Source organism: Sitophilus oryzae, unplaced genomic scaffold, assembly GCF_002938485.1.
Source record: "Sitophilus oryzae breed Bouriz unplaced genomic scaffold, Soryzae_2.0 scaffold_1188_pilon_pilon, whole genome shotgun sequence".
NCBI lineage: Eukaryota > Metazoa > Arthropoda > Insecta > Coleoptera > Curculionidae > Sitophilus > Sitophilus oryzae.
Genome location: NW_022145824.1, coordinates 437,997 through 464,063, shown reverse-complemented (window position 1 = coordinate 464,063; position 26,067 = coordinate 437,997). Strand labels below are relative to the sequence as shown.

At 34.6% G+C, this 26,067-nt stretch overlaps 1 protein-coding gene across 2 annotated transcripts in view; it reads right to left on the bottom strand.

Moving 5' to 3' along the window:
* Nucleotides 1–26,067, bottom strand: part of LOC115891594 (FERM, ARHGEF and pleckstrin domain-containing protein 2) — a 134,924-nt gene that overhangs the window by 25,263 nt on the left and 83,594 nt on the right. The window contains exons 5-10 of one of the 2 annotated variants that reach the window (XM_030912103.1): nucleotides 25,028–25,208; nucleotides 23,269–23,512; nucleotides 20,737–20,897; nucleotides 20,136–20,210; nucleotides 13,856–13,974; nucleotides 11,099–11,476 (exon numbers count right to left, since the gene is read on the bottom strand). In XM_030912103.1, coding sequence (XP_030767963.1) covers nucleotides 11,099–11,476; nucleotides 13,856–13,974; nucleotides 20,136–20,210; nucleotides 20,737–20,897; nucleotides 23,269–23,512; nucleotides 25,028–25,208 — 1,158 coding nt within the window. The remainder of the gene's footprint in view (nucleotides 1–11,098; nucleotides 11,477–13,855; nucleotides 13,975–20,135; nucleotides 20,211–20,736; nucleotides 20,898–23,268; nucleotides 23,513–25,027; nucleotides 25,209–26,067) is intronic. The other variant, XM_030912104.1, reaches the window with a different exon arrangement.

Genomic DNA, 26,067 nt, shown 5'->3' with positions numbered 1-26,067 from the left:
TACAAACATAAAACCGGCAACACTGTATGCTGTTTTTTTATTTTGCCTCTCTGTCTGTCAACCGGCCATTTATATTTATCTCTGTCGCATGCATTAAAATATAGACCACAGAGATGAAGTGACCGGGCCAATATATTTTTTAATTCTTGTTTATTATTAATATTTACTGCCACGTTTCTTTTATTTAAATATTTATAGAGTTATGGTTATTGATATATAATGTTTATTTGTTTCTATTATGAATAATTCATAATATTACAATTCAGAAGTGAAAAGTGATTGAGTTGTTTATATACGCATTTTTAAAACTTACGTGTTTTTTTTTGTGAAAAATATGCGGTTGGACTTTGTGAGACTATCCTTTCTTATTGTAATCCAAACAGTACGATGGAATGTATAAAATTCATAATTCGTGAAATTTACAAACATAACCTTTAACAAGTAGATATTTTGTACAGTAACGTGCAATAGCCTCGATCTATTTTATCTGAATATGTAAGATACATTTGATATTGTAGACTGTCCTGAAAACTGTACTACTGTAGACTGTCCTGCAAACTGTACTACTTTTACTGTAAATACTATATCTTATGATATCATGCTATTTGACTTTAAATTATTATTAGAATTAGTTCCTAAATGGGTTTGACGTAAAGAGACAGATATTTATTTATTTAACATCTAACATTATTTCCGCACAACACTTAAATCATAAGGCTTATTGCGTTTAATCTGTTCATTTACAGACAGGTCAATAAGTAATTTCTTTACATTATTGTCTTAATCCGAAATATAATCTTGGTTGTCTATACAACTTCTATTTTCTTCAGATTAGCGTCTCAAAGGAATACAAAGTGTGCTTCATTATTTCTAATTTGCACGTACATGCTTAGTAAGATGATCTGCAATTTTACACAGCCGGTTGCTACACAGATCCTTCTGTTTTTTTCTTACAAGATTGGCTAATAATTTCCTTATCATGCTACTGTAATAATCGAGGTAATAGTAATTACTACTACTTCACCGAGATCGTGAAATGAATCTCAAAATATAATTAATATGGATCATATAATTTAGATGTTTTTATCACTACTACCTAAAAAAATGAAATATTTTTTATTAAATACCTAACTAGTCTGAACATTTTTTCAATTTAGTATTGAAAAACTGTTAAAAAATGACACAGTTAAGTCTTTCACACTTGAATAAATGATAATGTTAATAAAAAAAGACGTTCATATATATCTAATCCACTGCTACTTTAAGTGTTACCTAAGTATTACATATTGCTCTTGTTTAACAAACTGTAAAGAATTCAACGAAAATAAGGAACTCGTAAGCGGCCAGCACGAACGCAACAGGACCAGAAATCAATCCGAAAACGATAAGAACAAGCTGTAGCGTTTCCTACAATACAGCCGCCCTATTAAAATCAAATATGCGCCGAGGGATCGCCCTCGAAATCGTCCTCGAGAAGCGGGGGCGGGATGCAACTGACGTCAAACCCTTCCACTCCCTCGAAACGATCCTCTTCGTCGCGTTCCATCCGAAAAATATCCGACCCGGATTGAGAGTCGCCATCGGGAAAATAGCCCTCTTCCAGCACCTCGGCGTAGCGAGGTCCAGGACTATCTTCGGCCAGGCCTGCCTCGTACTGGAAATTCGAAGCCATCTGCTCCATGTTTCTTTCCCGGATGTATTCGTTATACTCCGTAAGACCGTGTTCGTGCTCAACGTAATAGTATTCGTCGACAACTACTTGTTCTTTTTCGGTTTTCGATTTGTTCCTTTGATTTTGTAGCTGGCGCTTTCTGCGGTACCCGCGTCTTTCTCTTTCCGATTTGCTTTTCGGCGATTCTACAGAACTAGTGGAATCGTTTTCGCTTGGTGGACTCTTAGCGTGGGTTAAACTCCTCGACATCGGCTTCCTATGTACCCGAGTAAGCGGAACCGTAGCCGTCTTGTTAATTGGTACCGGACTAGTACCAGTCAGAGGAGTGCTTTCGCTGCTTAAACTGCTAGAATAATAAGGGGAACATTTAGATAATTTTAAGTTAACTTTTACTGGTCTATCTGTGCTCTTGGAAGCTGTCGAGCCAGCTGAATGATATTTTTGGAGGTACCCTTTTTTGTCTTTGTCATAACGTTGTATATGAACAGTTTTTTGTTCTACAGAACTACTACTTTTCTCAGTATCAGACTGAATTTGTGCCGGAATAACGATTGGTCGTTCGGTACTTTTAGTGAAAGTTTTATTTGAGTCAGAGCGTGATTGCAAGGCACCAGAAAAAATTGAAAAGTCTTCGGAAGGAATATTCTTTGGACTTCTTTGATCGTGTACTATATCTTCAATGTCAACGCTAGACCCCAATCTAGTAGGTCCTCCAATTTCAGGGAAAAACTGCTGCGGGACTAAAGGCTTTGCATCAGAATTAGACCATTCAGAAATACTAGGTATCAATTCGGTTAAAGTACTTTCCCCAGTAGATGTAGTACTTGACAGCTTCTGAAAGGGATGGCTTGCAGATTGCGATTGGGCTTTCAACGTACTACTGTTCGTTGATGACCATTCAGAAATACTTTGTGCAATATCAGTCAATGAATTTTCGTCACTTTTCAACCCTGAACTGCTTTTTGTACCACTATTGCTAGATAAATTTTGAAACTTAACCGTATTAGTACTGTTAGACCATTCAGATAAACTTAATGCTATGGACGTGTCTTCCGAATGTGAACTGTGGGTACATTTGGTAGGTTTTAAAGCAAATCTAACTGTTCCGTCCTCTAAGTTAGTACCCATAGAACTTGTACAATCTTCCTCACTATATGAGCTATGAGAACCCGCTGGCGAACTTCTCTGTGAACTCCGTTTATCACTTCTAGAATCGTCCGATGCCGTACTTCGCCTTAGAGCTGTTGGTGGACGTAATTGTTCACTTCTAGGTACTGCCTCATTTGTATCCATGAATACATCGTCATTGAGATTTGAAATATTCAGATCTTCGTCTGAGTTCGAACCCTGTGATTTTTCTTCAAGAACTATTTTAATTCCACTAGGTCCGACACTTAAACTTTCAGATAAGCTTTCACTTACATATTCTGATATAGCAACATTTTCATAAGTATGATTCTTTTCTATGTCAAAATCTATTGCTTTGTAATCATCGGAATTTGAGTCATCGTATGTACTCTGGGTAGTAGTAGTAGATTCTACTGTAACTTTAAAAGCTTCTTGAGGTGGAGATATATAGTACGTTTCAACCTGATCAGTTATCGGAGGATCAACAACGCTAGATGGTGGACTAGGCCATTGTTCGGAATCTTGACTTTTTAGAGAACTTCTCAAACCAAACGTTTTAGGGATACTTTTGTTAGGAGGCTGATAAACTTGTGTTGTTAGTTGAGAGGTATCTGAACTTGGTACCTCATGCATTGCTAATAATGGTTTTTGATTTTGGTTCGGAATGTCAGGTAAAGGCCAATCTTCACTTTCTTGGCTACTTTGTTTTTCAACTGTTACAGGTTCTTCAAAACATTCTTCGTCAATAATTGTGTCATCTGAACCCTGCCGTTTTAACCTTAAACCCCTCTCTGATGTTATAATTTCTATATCATCCATTGAAAGTTCAGCCATTTCTGCAGAAGTTCGCCGGTCGTCAGAAATTTGTCTTTGAAGTAAACTACTCAGATTAGGCATTGGATCAGTACTGTGTTTGTCACTCGGCTTACTCGAATCCATTATTTTACTACCTCTTTCGTTAAAAGAAGTAGGTTTTTCATTCGTAGGAGTTTGTTTTTCGTTCTCGTAGAGATGCGCATTACTTGGTGATTCGGAACTAATGCTAACTTGCGGATTACTTGATGCCATTGATTCGTCATTTAAACTATCGCTTTGAGTACTAGCTTTAGTAGAATCCTCTTCTAAACTGGATTTCTCCGAATTTGTACTACGTTCTGATATTCTAGATAATGTTCTCGACAAAAATGCACCTCCAGAATAACCAGTAAGAACGTCTGTAGCATTAATATTACTCAGTGTAGGATAGCCAAAATTAGCATGAAAGTTTGCTAAGTCTTCTGGTAATTCCGTGTCATCTCTACTATCGTCTGGTTTATAATACACATCAGCGACAGCTGAAAATTCTCCTGAGCTACTATCTTTGCAAAGAAAGTACTCTTGTCTATCCAGATCCTGATCAGGAGGCAACAAGTTATCATCAAAGCTTTCTGATCCAGAACTATCTAAAGGGAAAGGTTTCCAAGTGGAACTTAGTTCTTTAGGAATATCTCCTGATTTCTGCATTCTAACTGCAGCGCCAAAACTACCTGAACTAGATTCTGTATCAATTGAGTTCCTAGATTCAGTAGAAAGTTTTTCTACTGAAAGTAAATTTGGTTTTTCTAAAGTGCTTCGTTTACTAACTGAAATAGATTCATCCATGGAAGATAAACTTCCTTTTTCAGCAGAAGACAATTTTTTTGACAATTTTTTGTGTAATTTTTGACCAAGCTCCGAGTCATGCGACCACTTTTGTTCAAATGGATAAGGTTTTCTTTTGCCATGTTCTAAATCAGAAGTTTCTTTATTAAATTCTTGAATAGGCGTTAGATCTTTCGGTATATCGTTGGCCTCATCTGAGCTAGAGTCATCCAATTTTTGCGACCCTTCATCGATAGTAAAAGTTCTACCTAGCACACATATACGCGGACTTCTAGGACTTTTTGGAGGTTCGTCTGAATAATGTGATGATGCTTTATCTACTTGTTCTTTTGAAGCAAACATTTCAATATTCTGGCTTAATCCTATGGCTCGACCCATTGAACAACTTAAGCTAGATTCATCTGTTTCTTTTACATTACTTGGACTAATCTCCTTTTCGCCACTAGTCCAAGATCCAGTATCGCTAGATCTCGATTGATCCGAACTCTTTTTTAATAGTTTAAGTTTTGTTTGCTTAGTATCTGCACCTAAGTACCCAAAACTTTTGTCATCGTGTAATATTTCCTTATCTGGTTCGGAACTTTTTCCAGGAGATTCTAAAGTGGCGTTATCGTAATCTAAAGAGCTTTCAGTACCTACATATTCCTCGTATTCCACTGTCATCCAAGAACCTGTATCTTCGGATTTACTTCTTTCTATGCTTAGTTTCAGTAAGGCATCTTTATGATCGGTCACTGTAACGGTCAAAAGATTTTTATCTGTTTCCAATACTTCTGGTTTTAGTTCGCTTACTTCAGTTAAAGATTCGTCCTCGCTAGTAATTCTTACTGGCCCTTCAGCTATCACAGTACTTTCTTCCGAATCCTTCCTTCTCCTTTCTAATTTTCTCTTAATAAATTTACTTACAGTATTTGATGCCTTTTGTAGTTCCTCTATTAGTTCTTTATCTTTATCAGATTTGCACGACGACTCTCCCGATTCGTCTATATATTTAATATCCAATGAGTTACCTAAACTCAACTTCTCCATACTTGTCGAGTCCGAAGAGCTCTTGCTCTTGGTATCCATTTTTGCCAAGTCAGGTGCTTTTGGGGACGTACGTTGTTCAAAAAAATCGTGCCCGTCTTGTACCACTTCTATATCTTTTAATTTCTCTTCTTTCTTTTCACCGACGGATATCCAAACATCAAGACTAGTGCCTTCCAAGATAACATGATCTTCTCCCGCAAGTTCTGTGTGAATATCGGCTGTTACAGTTTCTTGAATTGCACAAGTTTCAGGAGAAACTTCCTCTAACTTATCTCGATCACTAATGGTACGTATTGTTTCAGGTTTAAAATCAAATTCTGTAGATTTTTCAGCCTCATCTTCAGATTTACTTCTTTCTAAATCCAAACTCTTACCCATTCTTTGGACGCCTTTTTCAAGAGCACCTCCTTCATTTAAGTTTAATTCTAAACTTTTGGTAAGTTTTTTATCTAATTTTTTATCAAGTTTTTTAGGACTTTTGGTAACTATTATAGCTTCTTCTAAAGACACTGACGGCTCGATAGTATTAATACTGATCTCTAGTTTACCTCCTCGTTCTCTCACTGTTTCTTCAACTTGCGGAAATACGGGTAAAACGTCCTTTACTGGGCTTTTGAGTGTTTTGGTTTGTTTTATAGCTGTCTCGTAGAGCATCTGTTGTAACTTTCGTCGTTCAGCAATAACTTCCTCGCTCTCCTCTTGGCTTTTTGTTCGTTCCTTACTCCCCATTCTTTTCAATTCGAGCTTTTCTAAAGATTTTGCTTTTTCTTTTGGCGGTATCTTACGTGTAGGCTCCATTTCTTGACTTTTCGTTCTCTTTATTTCGGGGAGAGTTAAAGATGATTGCGTGGGCAATGATTTTTGAGTAGAAAATGTTTTGTTTTCGCCAGTTTTTAAAGCTGATTCCGCGGAAGTAGCTTTTTCACTTAACATCTTATGTTCACTGGATTTAGTCACTTTAGATTCACTAGCACTCTTTGAGATTGTTTTAGGTTCTGCAGAACCTGACTTTATTTGTTTGTCGTCCTTAGGTAGAGTCTTTGGATCTGGAGCTTTAGGTCTACCTGTTAATTTTGTAGGAGTTTGTCTAGATAATTTTGGCTTTTCTTTTATGGTTTTAGAAGCCTCTTTCGTTTGCGGAGGTTTCTTGCCAATATACTCTTTCGGAGGTTTCGGAGGTACGACACCTTTCGGGGGAAGTTTTGGTTTACCTTTAGTTGAAATACTTAATGGAGGTTTCTTTTTTGTATGTGCTACATCCGGTACAATCTGATCCCTATCCTTAAGTTCGGTCTTAGTTTTCAATTCTTTGCTTATCTGAATTTGTTCAGGCACTATTCCATTATCTGGAATACGGATTTTCTCGCCAGTTTCAGCATCTGATACTTCTGTAGATTTGTCGCTAATCAAATAGTTTTCCAATCCACTATCTCTGTCTGTTTGTTGTTGATCCTCCTCTTCCACAGTATCATCTTTACTCGAGAAAGCATTAAGTGGCGGTAGTTTGTTAACTGGCACGACAGGAGCATCCAGACTTCTGGCACGTCTGCCAGGAAGGGGAGAATCAAGAGCTTGCTGTTTTTGCAATAATGAAAATGCAGAACCCTCGGACAAGTTTAATCTTGCATGGGCAAAAAGTAAGGGACTTTGTCCTTTACTGCGTAGAGAGGGAGATATTATTTCTGTAATTTTAGTTTTTGGTGGGACTTTCAAGTCCTTAAGATCGTTTTCAATTTCGGCTCGCAATATCGCCTTTTCTCTTTGCCTTTCATCGTCTATTGCAGTAAGTTCATTATCTGTTATTTGATCATCCTTCAATGTTTCGTCTAAGGATTTTTCAGCATCCTCTCGGTCTGCCTCTTCGACAGTTTTTAATATATCTGGTGTCTCGGAAAAAACGGGTGCCATATCAGTAGTTTTTATGTTAAATTCATCCTCTGAACTGGGTATAGAAAATGATCTTTCCGAAATCCTCCTCAATTCAGTTTGTTGGACATTAGGATCCAATCCATTTTCTACTTTTTTTTCTACTTTCTTGCGTGTAGTCGGAGGTGAACCTTCAACCTCCGTGGAAGACATCGTGTACTGCAAATACTTTCTCTCTGATTCGAATTTCAAAATGGACTCCATCTCTTTCCTCATCTGTGGTGGAGAAAACTCAATTCTTGTTGGTGTTGCTTCAGCACTGCCAAAAACATCATCAGAGTCAAGCGACTCATCGTCAGAACTAAACGAAGTTATTCTGACTTTTGTTTTATTAGACTTATTTACTTTTTTACCCGGTTGCATTCTAGGTTTTATTACTCGCTTTGGCTTGTCAGTCTTAATTTTATCTTTAGTTTTTGGCACTTCTACTATGGGTTTAACTTCTTCACTCTTTTGGACGGCCTTCTCCTCCGTTTTTATTTCCTGTTTTGGTGGTTTTTCAGGGGCAACAGCAAATGATTTTAGATGTTTCAGACTTTCAGTTTTCGAGCTAGTAGGGGAATCACTTTCAATTTGACTTAACTTGGAGTTAAGTGTTTCCAACATGATAGGGTCTATATGAGTGATGTCACGTTTAGGACTGGAGATATGCTGAATTGGTGGTACAGTTTTATCTACTTCTAAAGTAACTGGATTTACTTTAGACAAATCAATATTTTGAGTAAATAAGAACGACGTTTCAGATTCACTTTTTATTACTTCTTGTTTTTGCTTTTCTTTGCTTTGAAGAGATTGGTTACTTGGCATTTCTTTAACTTGAAAATCGATTACTGTTTTCTTTCCCAAATCCTTTTCGTATTTTTTAACTTCTTCAATCATTGCCGTTCCGTTCATTATATGTCGTTTGTGTAATACATACGGAATATCGTCGCCCTTTGGAGGCAAGTTTATAAAGTCTGACTGGTTCTTCACTCCCAACACTTCAAACTGACTTTTCGGCACTTCGAACTTTGTTTTCTGGCCCTCAATTTCTCTTTTTAATATATCGAAATGGCCAAATTCAGCCGTGGGAATCTCGAAATGCGTTCCTTTAAATTTGGTAATAGGGGGCGCACTAGGAATTTGTTTATACAAGTAATCTTCATCACTAGATTCAGCTGGTGTTAAATCAATAGACTTTTGATGCATCAATAATAATCTTCTGGAGTTCGAGTTCAATCTTTGCCTAGCTAAAGAATTTGGATCCGATTTGGTCCGTTCTATAGGTTGATGTAATGGCAAATCGTGACATATTCTGGGTTCAATTTCCATAAATACGTCTCGATAACTTTTCACCTCTTTTTTCTTCGATTTTGCATCAATGTTTGGCACCACACCAAAACCGTGATCGCTGAAATCACTGCTTTCTTGCAAGGATTGAATTCGATCTTCATCAAAACTGAATATATTACTTTCTGATTCTGTAGAACGTTGACCGCTGCTGTGTTGGTGTTTGACACCTTCAATTTCCGTTGGCAATCCTACAATACTTTCCGGCCAAATATGCGTCGTTTTGGCGGCTTGAGAAAGAGTATTCTGTTCTATATCGTTTAAAATCATGTTCACCCTCATACTTTGTTCTGTTTCCATAGAACCGTTTGTAAAATCTGGATAGGCTGGAATGACAGGTTCAACTATATGCCTAGGTTTTTGAGTACCGTAATTTCTTTCGAAGTTAATTTTTCGGTCATAGTCAACTCTTTTGGAGTATCGTATTTCTTCAGGCTTTGACGGGGCATCAAAATATTCGCTTTTAGATTCCATGCTAGAGGTCCTCGATTCACCGTAATGATTCTGTTCTTCCAGACTATCGCTTTTGTTTTTACGTAATGTCCTTTTGTTCTCATAGTCGCTTTTGGATTCTTGACTTGAAGTTCTAGAGCCTATATCTCTAGATTTCTTTAAACTTTCTCTACTCGATCGTGATGTTTTTGATTCGTAGTAATCGCTTTTAGATTCTAAGCTTGAAGTTCTTGAGCCATGTTTAAAAGCTTTATAGAAACTTCCGTCCGATTTTCGAGGCACAATTTCTCGCGGAAAATCTCTAGGATCTTCCATTAGGAAAATATCCTGATCGCTAACGCTTTTGTATTTATGCCGTGAACCATGTTCGGACTCACTATCTGAGGGTAAATAATTTCCCGAATCTAAGCTGCAGCTTCTAGTGTTGAAGGCTTTCGATCTTTTGTATTTATAATCTCCGGAAGTACTGTCATCAGATTTCTCGATGAGTTCATAACTGTCGTGTGATAAATCGTCCTGAGAGTCGCGCAAATCGTAATTTCCTGGATCTTCAACGGACTCTTGGGAAAAGGAACCTGTGCCTGGAAAACTACTCGAGTAAATCTTTTGGGATGATACCATAATATCTTGCTGAATCTCTAAACTACTATCGCGAGAGCTAGCGCTGTAAAGTGCCCGATGGTCATCGTAAACGGTGATAGGAGAGTCCTGTTTGCGTTCGTCCAAGCTGATGGCCGCCTTTTCCAACGGTTTGGGTGATTTGGCGCGACGCTTCGATCGACCCGTCTCTTCGAAGCTGAAATCGTGTAATTCGCGACAGCTGGCGCTGCGCTGCCACATTTTTCGTTTGGATGGTGGAGCGCTACGCGCCACCTCGATGGGGCTAATGGGACGCGGACCCACGTCAGTCTGTGATTGAGTCTGGGAGGGGCAATGATCGCTAGTAAAGACCTGGTGAGTATGATCCAGGCTACCCTCCGATTTGTGACTAGAGGGCGTCCGGGTGGAAATGTGAGTGCGCATGATGGTACCTATACCGGGTTAGTAAAATCAAATTAGGATATATGATGTTAGTAGCATAACATTAAATCCCTAACTACATGTTTCATGACTCAAGGCCAATACTTGGGAGTACTAGATGTTTGAAAATAATTTTATAAAGAACAATAAAAACGAATTTGCATTTTTTATTCTATTTTTATTAATTTATGAGACTTAATGTCTGAAATATCACATATTGCCTATATCAAAATCTGTAGTAGGCTTCATAAGAAAAATCTAATAATAAGCACGTGTATCGTGTTTATCATTCGTATTTGTAGACCGATTAAACAAAGTCCACAGGAGAAGAATGGGAAAGCAACCTAGTAGTGAACACTCAAGAGATAGCAGTCTACACAGATGCTTACGTGGGTAAAGCTTGTGAGACGGAATATTTCCAACGACGACGACTGCAGAGAATGCGGAGAGGAAAAAGAAACCATGCAGAGAGGAAAAAGAAGACCAGAGCGCCTGTTGTGCCATTGTCCGGCACTGGAAAAGCGACGCTTTAAAACATTAGAGCATGGTTTATTTAGAGGGATTAGAGGAAGCAGCAGAAGAGAGAGAGAGAGAGCCAACATCAACGACCTCGGGAACTTTGTAAACAGCTGGAAGTGCTTTAATGCAAAGAAAGAGTCAGAGGAAGGACAATAATACAGGGGTATCGCAATGGGATCAAGGCTTCCAAGTGAAGGATCAAACAGAATCTCAAACCCCAGCAAGCTAACCTAAAGAAAGTGCTCACTTTATTGCCCTTTTATAACGTTTCTACTGTATCTCACTATCAATTCTTTGCCAAACCAATACATCTTCTTTGATACTCTCTAGTGTTGGCATTCAGTTATGAGACCTATACTATTACGAAACGGGCAAAGGTACCTGTGTCTGCTCTGTGGACAGCCGCGCGAACGGCGAGCGGTGACGCAGGCTTCCGATTGGCTGTGGCTCCTGTGGGCGTGGCCTGGGTGCGACGGGGCGAGGCCAGTGGGCTCGCGGTCTCCGAACTCTCGCCCGAGACCGATCGCGTCTCCGTCGGAGAAGGCGAGCTCGTCGTCGGAACAACAGCCGGCGGCCGCGGTACCATAACACTGGGTCTGGTACTGGTACTGGTGGTGTCTGGTGCCGAGCTCCAGGACGTAGCTGTGCCTAGGGGGCGAGAGGCTGATCTCGTCGTCGGAGAAGCCGGGCGCCGCGACCCATCCGATGCCGGAACTGCGCCCATCGAGCCCAGGGACGCTGAGAGCTTGGACGCTTCCACTAAAACATGGTGGATATCGGTTATACATCTAGTATTATAAAGCCTATGGTAATGGAACTATAGTATATTTTTTTCTACAATAACAATATATCTGCCAAATCGATGAAGAAAATGTTGTTTAGGAAATATACCTTAACGCTTAATGATTCTCATAAAATGATACTGATGTATGTCAAAACTCGATAGAGTAGTGTTTCTAGTTTCTTTTACTTATATCTGGAAAACTGTGACTCCTAGAGAAAATTATTTTGTATACACAGGGTGTTCCTTAATGACATGCTAATATTTAAGGGGGTGATTATTGGACCTATTTTAAGAAAAAACTTCGTTCTAAACATCTTAACGTTTGAGATACAGGGTGGTAATATTAAAAAAAAATGTTTCAGAATAAATCTGAGGTTATTATAATTATCTTTATGGAACTTCATACACGTCTTCTATGCATAAAACTGAATTTTTGTGGCGTACAAAATTTTTTTGACGTATCTCTTAATTTCCATCCAGCCGATGCAGAAATGATTTCCACACAACAATCACCGCATCAGATTTTTGGCGATTTGACTTTGAAGTAAAATGATTTTTATTTTTTTACACAAAAACTATGCATCCGACGAAAAAAAACAGGAGATGAAAATTGTTTAGAAATGAATGAAGATTTTGAAAATAATTTTATTCTAAGAGAAGTCAGTGGCGTACCATTTTTCCTTCAAAAATATTCAATTCAAAATCCGTATCGACGACACTGGTTGAAATAAATAAAATTGGTTGTACATCAAAATAGGTATTTGAATGCATAGAAAATGTGTACCAAATTTCATGAAGATATCTATAATAGCATCGGAGTTATTACGAAAAAAATATTTTTTTAGAAAAATTTACAACCATGTAGTTATAAAAGTTAAGGTGTTTAGGACATACATTCATATGAAGTTTTTATCTTAGAATATGTCCAGGAATTGCCCCCTTAAATATTAGATCTGAGATCTATTTATAGAACATATTTACAGCTTAATGTAATAAAGCATTTTACAATAAGTATTATGTACACTGCTTTGAATAAAAATATTATGTGGAAGGAGTATAATAATGCTATCCATGGACAGACGGACAGCATGGTAGATGGACAAAGGGCTCTAGGGTGGGGATCCTTGACAGTTCTGTTTGACGATTCATTTGACACATATGAATTTTATTTGAAATTTTGTGGATTTGTCAGCCTTTACTGAGCTTATTTTATGTTATTTATTATTTATTCAGTTTATTCTACTACTGATAGTTGTTTAAAGGTAGTAAATCTAGATGGAAATTGTGGCAGAACTTAAATTAACAGTGACACTATTGCGATTTATCGAAAAATACTGTAAAATAGTTGGTTGTGTAGCGTGCGGTAGATCTCGGTCAAAAATCGAAGGAAATAATGGAATAACTTTTCACTAGTAAGTGACTATATATAATATACATACATGTAGTAAACCGATCATTTATGAAATTCACTTAAAATTAACTAATTATACATTTTTTCTTTTATTTACTATTTGTCAAAGATTAGATGTCAAAAAATTTAGATACGTTAATTTGATTTACCTGCTTCAGTAGCGTATCGGATGTTTGTGTTAATAAATAATTATTATAAACTTATCTATTTTTATTAGAATTATATATTTTTATAACAATTTTAGTAACTACCAACATTTATTCACAACGTAAAATAAAAAAAAACAAATTATTGAGTCTACACGACAGCATATTTTTACATGTTTTGAATAAAATTAGAACGGCACTGATAAACCGGAATTTAAGTCGGCCATTTTAGGACCCCGTCGCGTTCGATCTAAGATTTTTGATACGCTCCTTCCTTAATCTTTTTATTCAAAGGTTTATTGTTGAGTATTTTTTTTAATCTTAGGTTATATATGTACAATTGTATAACTTGCTTAAAATTAGAAGGGCCTAGAGGAAAAGCTTGATAAATACCAATTTCTTAACTTCAGGGTTTTACAATATTATGGTAGGATGATAGTAGGTCTAACTGGTCCCTACAAACAAAATGTATAAACTCTGCCTGGCAATAAACTGTTAAATCCTATGATATATGCCTAGTAAAAATATACATACAGGGAAAGAACCTGATAACAAGCTGTCCAGGACTCACCTGCAAAATTAGTAAACGGTTAGTCGATTATCATGTTTTTCCCTGAACCCTTCATTTTATAGACAGATTTATAGATAAAATTCCTATTCTCTATTTAATACAAGCGTAAAACCAATTCAATTTTTCCCTGAAACGAAGCCATATCATCAATTATGCCGGCTAGAGGATTTGTACGCAAAGCCGTACCATACCTAGGTAATATGATCTAAAATAAGGTGCTACCTACCACTCAAACTGCTGTCAGCCAAAGGGAGGAGGGGGTGCGCGGAAATGCTGTTCCCGACCGCGCTCGTGTGCATGTTGGAGGCACTCGAGTGCGCACTCGAATGCCGGAAAGAGTGAGACCTAGGCAAGAGAACGAGGAAAGTCAGTCTCAGCATCGGACGGAAATAATCTACTAACTAATACACGGCTATTACAGTACCGATTCAACTGGAATAAGCTGAGCTTTTTTCTATTTTTTTTTTATTTGGCCTTTAAAAGTGAGTTGCTAGTTGTCGATTGTTGATAAATTAATATCAGCTACAGTATAGTTACAAAAAATGTTTTTTATTGTTATTTTTCGAAATTTTTCTTCGTTTTTGTGATTTATAAATACTAGTTTTAAGATATATCTCAAAATAATGATGTTTTCTAAATATTCTACGTACACCCCAAACCTCTGGACGTTAGATATATAAGTAAACAATTTCATGAAAAAAAAACAAAGTGTTTAAAAGTGTTACAAACTTAATATTGAGAATCTGCTCCAAAAAACTTATTATAATTTGTCTTTTTAAAATAATGCAGCATTTTTAAACATCAACAATTGTTTAATATTTATACCAATTTGGTAGGTAAATGGAATTCTACAAATAAAAACAGCAATATGTTTGGTAACATTTTAGTAACATTATGTTTCCCCATCTGTACCGATCAACTTGCAACTCTGGCACTACTGAACCAAAGAAAAAAAACAAATATATAACTAAAACCGACATATATTATAAACATAGAACTTCTCTAGTGGACATAGATTATTTTTAACCCTTTGAATAAACTCTTTAACCTCACACACCCTCTTCAGATATAAATAACAGCGCCAAAACTTAAATTTTCATCAAATTAGAACAATTTTTAGATCGCTTTCATATGTAATGTGCAAATGTGTTTTATGATGCGTCTATGATCAAGCTGGCTTTTATTTTGATAGTTATCCAATATCTAGTTGTATTTCTCAAATAGTTACTATATTTTTTAGAAATACTAAATTCTCTTACCCTTTGTCATCTGCATGTAACAACAACAAAGAGATAAGCATATCTGTAGCTGGTAACGAGTAATAGGTATTATTTTTTCTTTTTATTTACGATTTGAAAAATGTTCTTTCAAAAACGCATTGTATTTACTGGAATAATTAAAACGAGGGATATATTCTGAGATCGAATGGAAACGGTGCCACAATAGGCTTATAACATTTAATTTTGATTTGTACTATGTGTACATCTATTGAGAGCTGATCATGAGCAGTTTAAAGTAATTGACAAACGTTAAAACTACACTATTTATAATAGGTAAATAATTTAAATAATGTTCAAAAAAAATAGTTCTTAAATTATAAAAAAATAAAAAATAGTGTCCGAACAAACACAAGAGGACGTTTCTTTTACTTTCATTTCATGACATGTAAGACAAAGTACTGTGCGAGGCTGTTTTGTGCTAGTAAAGTCCAAATATCAAGTGGAGCGTGCCATTTAATTTATTTTACTGTGTTGCTAAATTAAAATATGTAATTCTATTTATAGAAGATGTACTGTATAGAAAGATTAAAAAATGAGAGAACGTTTCCAAACACACAAATCTATATAAAAAAATTGTCGAATTTTAAACTACACCATTTAAAAATTATTTTTACTCAGTATAAAAATATATTACAATATTCTTAAAACCATCTGGCAGTAAGCGTCATTTAAAAATAAAGAAAAATTCGTGCCTGGTAAATGACAACTTAGGATTGACCTCGCCAAAATTATCATCGATTGTCATTTCTCAGCCGTCTTTGACGCCGTTTTTTTTTTCAATCGTATGGTACTTTCTAACTACAAATACATTTATTTCTTTTATATTAAGTAAGTCATTCAAATAGCTAAAAATGCTCGCATTGAAAAAAATATTAATGTTTATTTCAATTTCTCTGTCAATGCATGGTTGCTTACATCGACCACCATACATCCCTCATGAGAGATGTATACAGGATGGTTCAAACTGTATTCCGGAAACTTCGGCAGCATATTCTGTAGATAAAAATAAGTAAAAAAGTTCATATTGTTGCGGGCCGGTGTGGACTCGACCTAACCTCACAATATGGCCCGCCCTCGGATGACCTTAACATCGCATAGACACCGCAATGATTCATTCGTTCGAGAAGAATCGAGTCCCACTGGAATGGACTAGTACATACGAGAACATTCGAAAACCTTCTCTACGCACCTAACGATCTATGGACAATTCTAGAGTTCTTTACCTGTCGGTATAAAAGCCGGCGGCGGTGGCCTACAGGGGCAGTTATAAATATACCAGTGCAGTTGACGCGCTAAAATTCAAAATAAATTCTTAGTTATAAATCGTTTGTAAATAGTTCTATAAGTCTTTTATCTTTATTGTTTTTGTTAATTAGTGTTAAATAAATAGTGTTTAAATAAATTGTGACTTTCTATCCACACGGAACCGACGAAAAACGTAACAATATAAATGTAGGTTATGTCCTAAAATGCTTAGTTTCTGAGATGGTACAGGGTGTAGAAGTTTCATTTTTATTTTGATTTTTTTCAAATACTTTATGAACGTCAATGTTTAGATGAAAATTGGTGTCTGGGAGAGAGTTTTTTGACATAAGAAATTTGATGTTGATGTCAATATGACCCTACATGTGTTTTAACTGTTATGAAGAGTAATAACTTTTTGTCCCTACCTGTATTAAAACAACTGGGTGAAAAAATATACAGTTCCATGATTTTTTACGTAAAAACTGTCTCTTGGTGAAAATCGCTACGGGCAGCCACTCTCAAGTTATTTACTCAGATTAAGAATAAAAGTTATTTACAATGGAAATAATCAATACATCTGATTATTGACAAAAAATAAACATGTTTAGTAGATAGTTAATTAGTTATTTGACTGTTTTATGTCAATGATGACAGGTATTGATAATTTCGATTCCAAATATCTCGAGAACCATTACTGGTAGCGATTTTTACCAAGATACTTTTTTTACGTAAAAAACGTCGTAAATGTATATTTTTTACTCAATAGTTATATACAGGTACGGACGAAAAGTTATTACTCTTCAAACCAGTTAAAAAATATGTAGGTGGCGCCCTCTACAAGTAGGAGTCATATTGATATCAAAATCAAATTTCTCATGTCAAAAAACTTCCAGACACCAATTTTCATCCAAATATTGACGTTACTTCAGAAATTATTTGGAAAGAAGCGAAATATAAATAAAATTTCGACACCCTGTATCTCCGAAACTAAGCATATTAGGGCATACATTTATACGAACTTTTTTACTTATTTTTATCTGCAGAATATGCTGTCGAAGTTTTCGGAATACAGGTCGGACCACCCTGTAGAGAAACGGGTTTTCGTCGAGCACATCTTAGACTCAATGTGTGTGAGCTATACTGATTAACTCAATGAAGACATTTACTCTTAATTTTATATAATAATAAACCTGAAATCTCTTTAATATTAACAGGAATTGGTTGAATTAATTTTATTTTTACTTTTAGTTTACATTATATTAAGTCCAAGAAAGTGTCAAAATATAATGCATTACGGATTTATTATAATACATATATACAAATAAAAATTTATTACCTAATAGTCATACCGAAGTTTAGTTAAATAAAAGCGACCAAAAATTGCTTTAAGAAACTACCCTTCCTCCTTCCCTTAACCAGGAACGAAGCAAATTGGTTACCAATCAATAATATGTATGTCGAAAACAGCATTTTGCATCAAAAAATATGTATATTCAAAAGGCTAAAAACAAACATGCTCCACACGTCACAAAAATACTACTGTCAACGTCTCTTTACAAAATGGAAAGGAAAAATAAAAATCTTTCTAAAAGGTCAAATATGGCGTTCCAGAACCAACAATAAAAGAAGCAACTATACCAGTGGACTTTATTTTGATCAATGCTGAAAATATACTGAATATTTAAAAAGCCTGAGAATATTCAAATATATGAAAAATTAAGTAAATGAGAGCAATAGCTATATTTATTTGTAGATACAACTTTTCATTTTCATCAGTATTTTCCAGAAGATAAGAGTTCTTAACATTTATAAAATATGATTAATGTTATAAAGAATATCGTACTCATTGCTACGTCATATTGTAGTCATAGTTAAATTTCTACAAAATAAAGATACAGAGTTGTCAGTTGTTTGAAAACAACTCCATAGAGAGTTGTGCCCGTCATTTTAATTTAACAAGCTTCTAGTTTGCTCAACATATTTCTGATTACAATCTTTACATGAAATTTCATAAATATCCGAACTTTCCAGTGCAATATTAACTAAAAATTTAAAGAACATATTATGGTTTAGAGGGACAAATCTTGCGTTGCTCAACATATTGTTAATAAAGATCATTATATAGGCACAGATTAGGTAAACTATATGTATACAGATAAAAATCTAATCCCTAATTCGTGGTACGAAAATTGTTTTTATGACGATGTGCAAACGAGTAAAATTTCCTGTGCGCAAAATTAACTGGCGTAAAATAACAATAAACAGCGCAATAGAGATATATCGCTAAACCGAATAGCGTGCATGGACGTTAATAAGGCCAGGTGTTATTTTCTTTACGTGAGGTGGTATTAACTCTCTTCATTTATAGTTATCGGAAAGAATTCTGTTGGCGTGGCGTCCGCTATTTAAACTTAACCTAACTTTGAATTTAAAACTTTGAAATTGTTTTGTTTACTAGGTATTTTAAAACTAAAGGGCTAAAGTGCTTATTTCCAGTGCTTTATGGTTCAACGTCTGCCAGTGGGTTTAGGGCAACAAGCAACAAATTCTCTTAGAAGGGCTAAGTCGTCATCTGCTGTAAACCTAAGCCTCTTTATAGGTTTTTTAATATTGGAAGAGGTGGAATCCATATTTTGGGCCATATTTATTTAATTAAAACTAATCTCAGCTACTTATTTTATCAAATTATTAATATCAAATTACCTAATAAAACTAAAAAATTATTAATATCAAATTACCTAATAAAAGTAAAGTAATAATTCAAAACAATTCAAACATAACCTAAAATAAAAGATCTCGCCGGCCGGCCCCGGTTGTCAAATACCGGCACACGCCCATTTAAGCAATTTTTAAACGTTATTTAGAAATAGCGCTTGGTGTAATTGATCCGCAAATTACGTCAGGCGGTAACGTTATTAGCGGGTGTTGCGTTAAAAATTGACTCGCGCATATCGTAACCATGATAAGGTACGCGTAAATACTGCATGACGCTATTCGGTTTCCGATATCTCTCTAATAACTGTGCCGGTCAGGTGCTGTGCACAATTTTAGAGGCCATAAGTGGGCGTGCTAGGTGCGCAAACTAGTAACCTAACTAGTGCCCGATTCCGAAAATTGGAAACACGAAAAACAATAAAGAAAAAACAAAGTTTATAATCTGTGGTATAGATAATAACAATTTAAAATTAAACAAGTCTGAAATTACAGGCAACTAGATGCACAGAGAGCGTTAAAATTAATAAATGTAAAGATAATATGAAGAGAGATAATGGTCCAATTCCTTCCATTTCTCTGTTTTTATTGCTCTAGTCTCGATAATTAATTGTTACGTTCGGTTGGTTTTGACTCGCTTGGCGAGTTTTGCAGCCTTTGGTCAGTGCCAACAAGCGCCTATATAAACGTTAAATTTGTAGATATTAGTTTAGTTTTAATCATCAGCTGATGATTCTAACAACTGTTTTGGTGTATTGTTGTAAATTAGTGTTTTATTTCGCTGTTCTGACACCAAAGGACCCAAATGTAAACGTTGATACAACGCTGCTTTGTCACAGTTAATCACTCTGTATATTATATTAGGCCATAACGGAAACACAACACAAGAAAAATAACTAATAGTAAAACTTTACTGTAATCTGAAAATTATTATTTGTTGATATGACAAGAAAATTGTATTAAATTTATTGCTCTGCATTAACTATCCTTCATGTATTTGAAATATAAGATGCTTTTTAAATATCCAGTTTTAAATCTTGAGTATCTCCAAGCAGGTGCTTTTCGATAATCAATTGGAAAGTCATTACCCGTCAAAAATATCGATCTACTGTCAAAAAAAGCTCAAGACGTAGCAAATTCTACTAAATGCATCGTATTATTAGGTGTCGGTTTTTATTAACAAATGTTTTTATGTTGGTATTAGCAAATTTAATTATTTGTTTTCTTTGTTTATAATATCATAAGTTAAGTGAAATACATGCAGCGTACCTTTGGAAAGTCTGCCTTTTGACGTAATTATCTCTGACGAACTCTACAACTTGCTTCTGCGTTTTGCCGCTATACCTAAATAAAGAACAAAAATATTTTAAGAAAAAAATTATATTAAAAAAAATCAGCAATAATTATATTTAAATACAGGTGCGAGGAAGTCCAATATAATCGTCGTTGTCGAATATACAAAAAAAGTTTTATACAGATGTTGCATTGTTTATAAAGGGGCATATCCTCAAATTATTTTGTGGTATAGAGGGTGTGCCAAAAAGTTATGATAAAGTTTTAAGTTTTTTTTTTAAATTGCACCCCAGTATTATATCGCTTCCTCAGGCAAACACATAATGGCACAGCTAAAAGTATCTACTACAAGATATGTAAAAATTGTCAAAGTATGAACAAAATTATTGAGTTATTAAAAAAAGTATATAAAAAAATTATTTTAAGCATTAGAAACTTTTAGCAATTATTATTCTTGCCGGTGTGAAAATAAGATACATCGAAATTATTATCCAACTAAATAACTGAGACTGCCATTTGTGTCTTTCTATTTATTATCCTCTACCTTTATTCGATTGAGTAGAAAAATTCCACTTACCTAAACGAACTACCTCTCGAAAGTACCCTTGTTTTATGCCTTGAAACAGTCTTTACCGATGAACATCTAAAGAAACCATGATTTTCTACACACTTTTTCCAAAAATTTTTACATTCATTTCGGCCTTCAAAAAAGAATTCTACCGTATCTTTGTAATAGCCCTAAAAACAAAATATGATGATTTAAAACGATAACAAAAGCCTTTACACTATTAATATATTTAAATTCTTGTTTAAGGAATATATCATACGATCGAAAAAAAAAACGGCTTCAGTGATGGCTAGAAAATAAAGGTTGCTGACATTTTGTATGTAAAATTATATACGAAATAACATCGTTCAAAGTCAACTGGACGCCATCTTTTTTTCGATCTTACGGTATAATATTGTAATTTATTTTCAGGAAGTTATATTGACTGTTACACTTTCACCTTTTTGTTCTACTGTAACATTTGGAAATAACAGAGTTTTGCATTTTTTTTTCAAGTGTATTTTATCGATTTTGTTCCTTCAAAATATACTATAGTAAACGCCACGAATGTTTGGGAGTGATTCATCGCTTGATGAAGTTAGAATCGACACGCGCGCTATCATTTTTACATTAAAAACGTAAATTTTTACCGCAGACGTAGGTTTTTAAATGCCCGGTCTAATCATCTGCCTGCGCTCCTCCTACTTATTCTAAAATGTTAGCGTGATTGACAAAGACGATATTATATCGCGTTTCTTTGATTGATTCGTTTCTATGCGTCAGTCCATTGGTGTGCTTGCAGTGCGACCAATGGGGCATTCCATTTTATATTTATAACCAAATATATTTTTGACAAGACTTTGACAGTTAAAACAACAAATTACAACAGATTATATATTGATTATTATATGACTTGAAACACCACGGCACTGGAATTAAGTTTTATGTGACCTTGAACAGATTAGTTCACATGGTAGCGACCGATGAATCACTCCCAAACATTCGTAGGGTTTACTATATTATTAATCATTTTAAGTCATTTTAGTATAAATTACCTTTATTTAGAGCTTATGACGAATCCAAGGTGACAATTTTGAAACTAGCAATCGGGAAAATATATTAGGACAAAAATACTATCAGAAGTATTTCAACTACATATCAAATGATTGGAAGCGGAGCATCCCAACCTGTATTTGAGACCTGTATGGTGATTTTTTTAAGAGAGTCAAAAATGTTGCTTACTTTTAAATACCGACATTGAATACTAATTAATTATAAGACATAAGATTGTGCTATAAGAAAATCGATTGCTATATTGTCACCCTGTATAGTTCTTTAAATAATTTAAGATTTTACATTAATTCTTTAATACCGTATGATAGAAAAAAAACGGTGTCAGCGATGGCTATAAAATGAAGATCGCGTCATTTTATATGGGAAATGTCACCGATCGTCATTTTCCAGCCAACTGGACGCCGCTTTTTTTTTCGATCATAGGTACATTATATTAGTAATATCGTTGATTGAAGAAATAAGATGTGCAAATTATGGGCGATTTCACAAAACCTGTCCGAGGTCTAGTTAGCGTTACCGTTACATGTCCGAGATTTAGTTTAGCTCTGCGCCGCTGGGCGCTGATAGTCGTTTATAGCGCAGCGGATAAAGAATACTGCTTTCAGTCGACAGAGTGCCTGGTTACCGGAGACAGTGTTACCAGAACTACGGATTAATCCGTAAATTTACGGATTTTGGGCACAGTACATTAATAATACGGATTTTCTATCATTAAACAATTTAATATAATATTATATGATTAAACAAAGAACGGCGTCAGAGTTGGCTTGGAAATGAAGATCGCTATTATTTCATATGTAAAATATTATGGTAAATGCCAATAGTTCGTCATTTCCAAGCCAACTAAACGGCTTTTTTCGATCATACAAAATAGTCAGTACCTAAAAAAGATAAATTATTTTTGTTGTTTATTCTATATTTAACACGAATATATTTTTAATACATAAACGCGGATTTTTCATCCCAAGATATTTCCTTCAAACGTATTACAGATAATACGCCTTTTAATATGGCAACACTGTCGCTTTCAGTTCCACACCGCCTACGATATGTCTTCGCTGGCCGAATTAGAGAAAATAAGTGTTTTATGCGTTGGCCGCAGAACGAGTAGAGGCTCCACCGTACAGCACTTGAGACGTAAGGGGAAATCAAATCAACCTTGTCACGAATTCGCCAATTAGGTTGCATATCTTCCCAGTTCTTCCAATCAACGGTAATATTTAATAATTAAATACTAAATCTAAGCAAACAAATACATATCATCTCAGTTTCTTCCAATTAATTTTAACTGAAATTTATTTAAACCCAAAACTTCAGTTTATTTATAAAATAAACAAAATAAAACAATTTATATATTATTTTTAATTCCACAGTAAAAGGCGCAAGTTAAAATATAAGTAGCACATTAGCCATAGTTCCTGTTTAAGCTGAGTGGGAAAAAGCGGATCGAGAGTAATATTAATAATAAATAAATTTTACTTAACGTACATATCCTTCCGGATGCAGTTTGATTAAAAATCGTTTCCTTTTGAATGAGATTTTCCTAATTTTCGCCCAGGAGAACGTATTAATTTTCGTATAATTCTGGAAAACTATAATGCCCATATGAGCAACTGCTAAATTTAAGGAAACATTCTCGTGGTCCTTGGCCTGGTGCATTTTGATTCCATATAATTCGCACCTTCTGGCTGTTTCGAGTAAATTTAAATCTGCTTCGGCTGGTGATTGACCTCTGAAATTAAAATAAATATTAAACAGGTATGTATTGAAAATAACACTTTCAGTAGTTAATTGAAAATCCAAAACCCAAAAATAACAGCGGTAAAATTTTGTGCTTGGCGATCCTAACATCATCAGCTGTTATTTTCATACCTGTTATTTTTTTATAGTTGTTGTGAAGTGTTACCAAATAACATTTTATTTATAAATTATTGTTAAATAACGTGTATATACTTAAAAATTGTAAATATATTAAAGGTTTAGATATTTCTTTGCAAATACATGATATTTTTAAAATTTACCATTTAGAATGCATATCTGTATAAAATGTATTATTTTAATTTTATATTGTGTTATTGTTTATCATGATATTCTAGTCATTTAGGCCAAATTGATAATAAATTAGTTTGATACACATATTTTGCTTCTTGTAGCGTAGCTGACTAGAAATTATAATGCTGTTTTCACAATGAGTCTGAAGATTATTAACAAACAATACATTTTTAATAATTCATAGAATTGTATAGACGATATTCTTTGGAAAATTGTCTGTTGAAATTGTTTGGAAACAAAGTCTACTGAATGCTATAGTGTTACAAAGGCAGTAGGTACCTACAAAGACATGATAATAGAATAACAATGTATTGTAGAATAACTGTTGTATGTTAATCTCCAAAATTGTTGTAGTTTACGTAGCTGTTATTAGGTAATAAGTCTATATTTTTTTAGAAAATTCTTTAGCTAGATCTCTAAATAAATTTATTAGCTCTAGTAACAGATTATTAAAGAACACATTGTCATCTCCTGATATTAATCAAAATTCATCTATTTTGTGAAAATGGTATAGCCATTCCGGCACCACTGTTAAAGTTGTCAAATCAAACTCAATTCCAATCAATGACTAAAGAATATAAGGACATGTAATGCCCATATTCGGGCTGCAGCAGAATTTTGACATGAGACGCCATTTTTTTGATGGCGACGAATGAGTCATCAGCTGGTGGTCATCAGCGACAATTTTAGCGATTTTTAATAGTTTGCGTATAAACTTTGTATACATTTTATTAGAATGGCGATTAGTTGTTCAGCTTTCAAGTGTAAAAGTCGCAGCGATAAGAAAGAGCCAGGAGTTTCATAGGTAAATAGACAGTCCGCTCCACCTTTTTAGAGTTTTCTTAGTTTCCTTGTTGAATTCGATAATTATTTTTCTGGCATTATATGTACTTGATGTGTGCTATACGTCGATACTAGTTTTGTACCTTTTGTTAACATTTTAATACGTTTTTTTCGTAGTTAATTAGTATGATACCACACCATAGGCGTAGTCAAAACAATTATCAAAAAATATATAAATATCCCTTCAAATAGCTAAGTTAAGAAAAATATGTGCCACGGCACTGTTTGGTGTCATCGTAAACATATCCTATCCTAGTTCTATAAATGTTTATCTTTTTTTATCGAATAGGATATGTTTACGTAGACAGCTACAAACCAACAAGAGTTGATTTGCAATTTACAATTTACTTACGCATGCTTTTTATGATTTTCCATAATCTTTTTTTCCATTTCGTGGTCTTGTTGAGGTACAAATTTATAACTAGATAAGTAGGTGTGATCTGGGTAGTCTTCTGGAACAAAATCTCCACATTCCGCTTGCACGATATAACTTGCCATTAAAGCTGCCGTATTTTCATTGCACTGCATAATTCCTAAAACATCACGAAGTTAAAAGAAAATTATTAACACGGTTTATAAAGTTAAGCTTGCCGTTAATTAATTACTAATTATTTTATTAATTAAAATTTCGACACATAGCTCTGGACTATTGGACTGCCATTTAAAGTTATTGTTTATTAGAGTTTAAACTAATACGATTTTTGATTATACGAAAAATGAATCCTGGTGTTCACCACTTAGAAAACGGTTCGCTCAATTGATCGATTAGTCGATTCATTATGAAAAATTGAATCGTGTTATTCGATTCACTAAAAACATTCGTAATGCCCGTCACTAATTCGGATACCATATTGTTAATGTTACGTTAATAAACCATTACTGTTAATGTTATGTAGCCCAACAAGAATCTATTTAAAATTATTCTTTGTCAGATGTTTTTGGCAGTATATGTATTTACTACGAATTTTCTATAAATAAGGTATTGATGACACATTAAGGGGGTTTGTGATCTGTGTTCAAAGTTAAAAAGTAATAGTTAATATATCATCAGCACTATCGTCGGTAACAACAACCTCTAGAAAGTCTAAAAATAAATACTTCTTAATTTATATGATTTTACAATAATTGATCATTGATGAAAAACACTTCTTAATTTTTCGTCAGTGATCTTGTAGAAACATTTTTATGTATTTTTTAGTATGATATTGTATGAGTGTGATCGAAAAAACAGCGTCAAGTTACTTTAGGAATATCGATCGATAGTATGTCGTATTATATGTATTATATTAATCGTATTAATTATATGGTGTATGTTATCACTCGTCATTTCTAAGGTAACTTAACGCCGTTTTATATGTATATAAATAAAACAAATAATATAATCTCGGACAC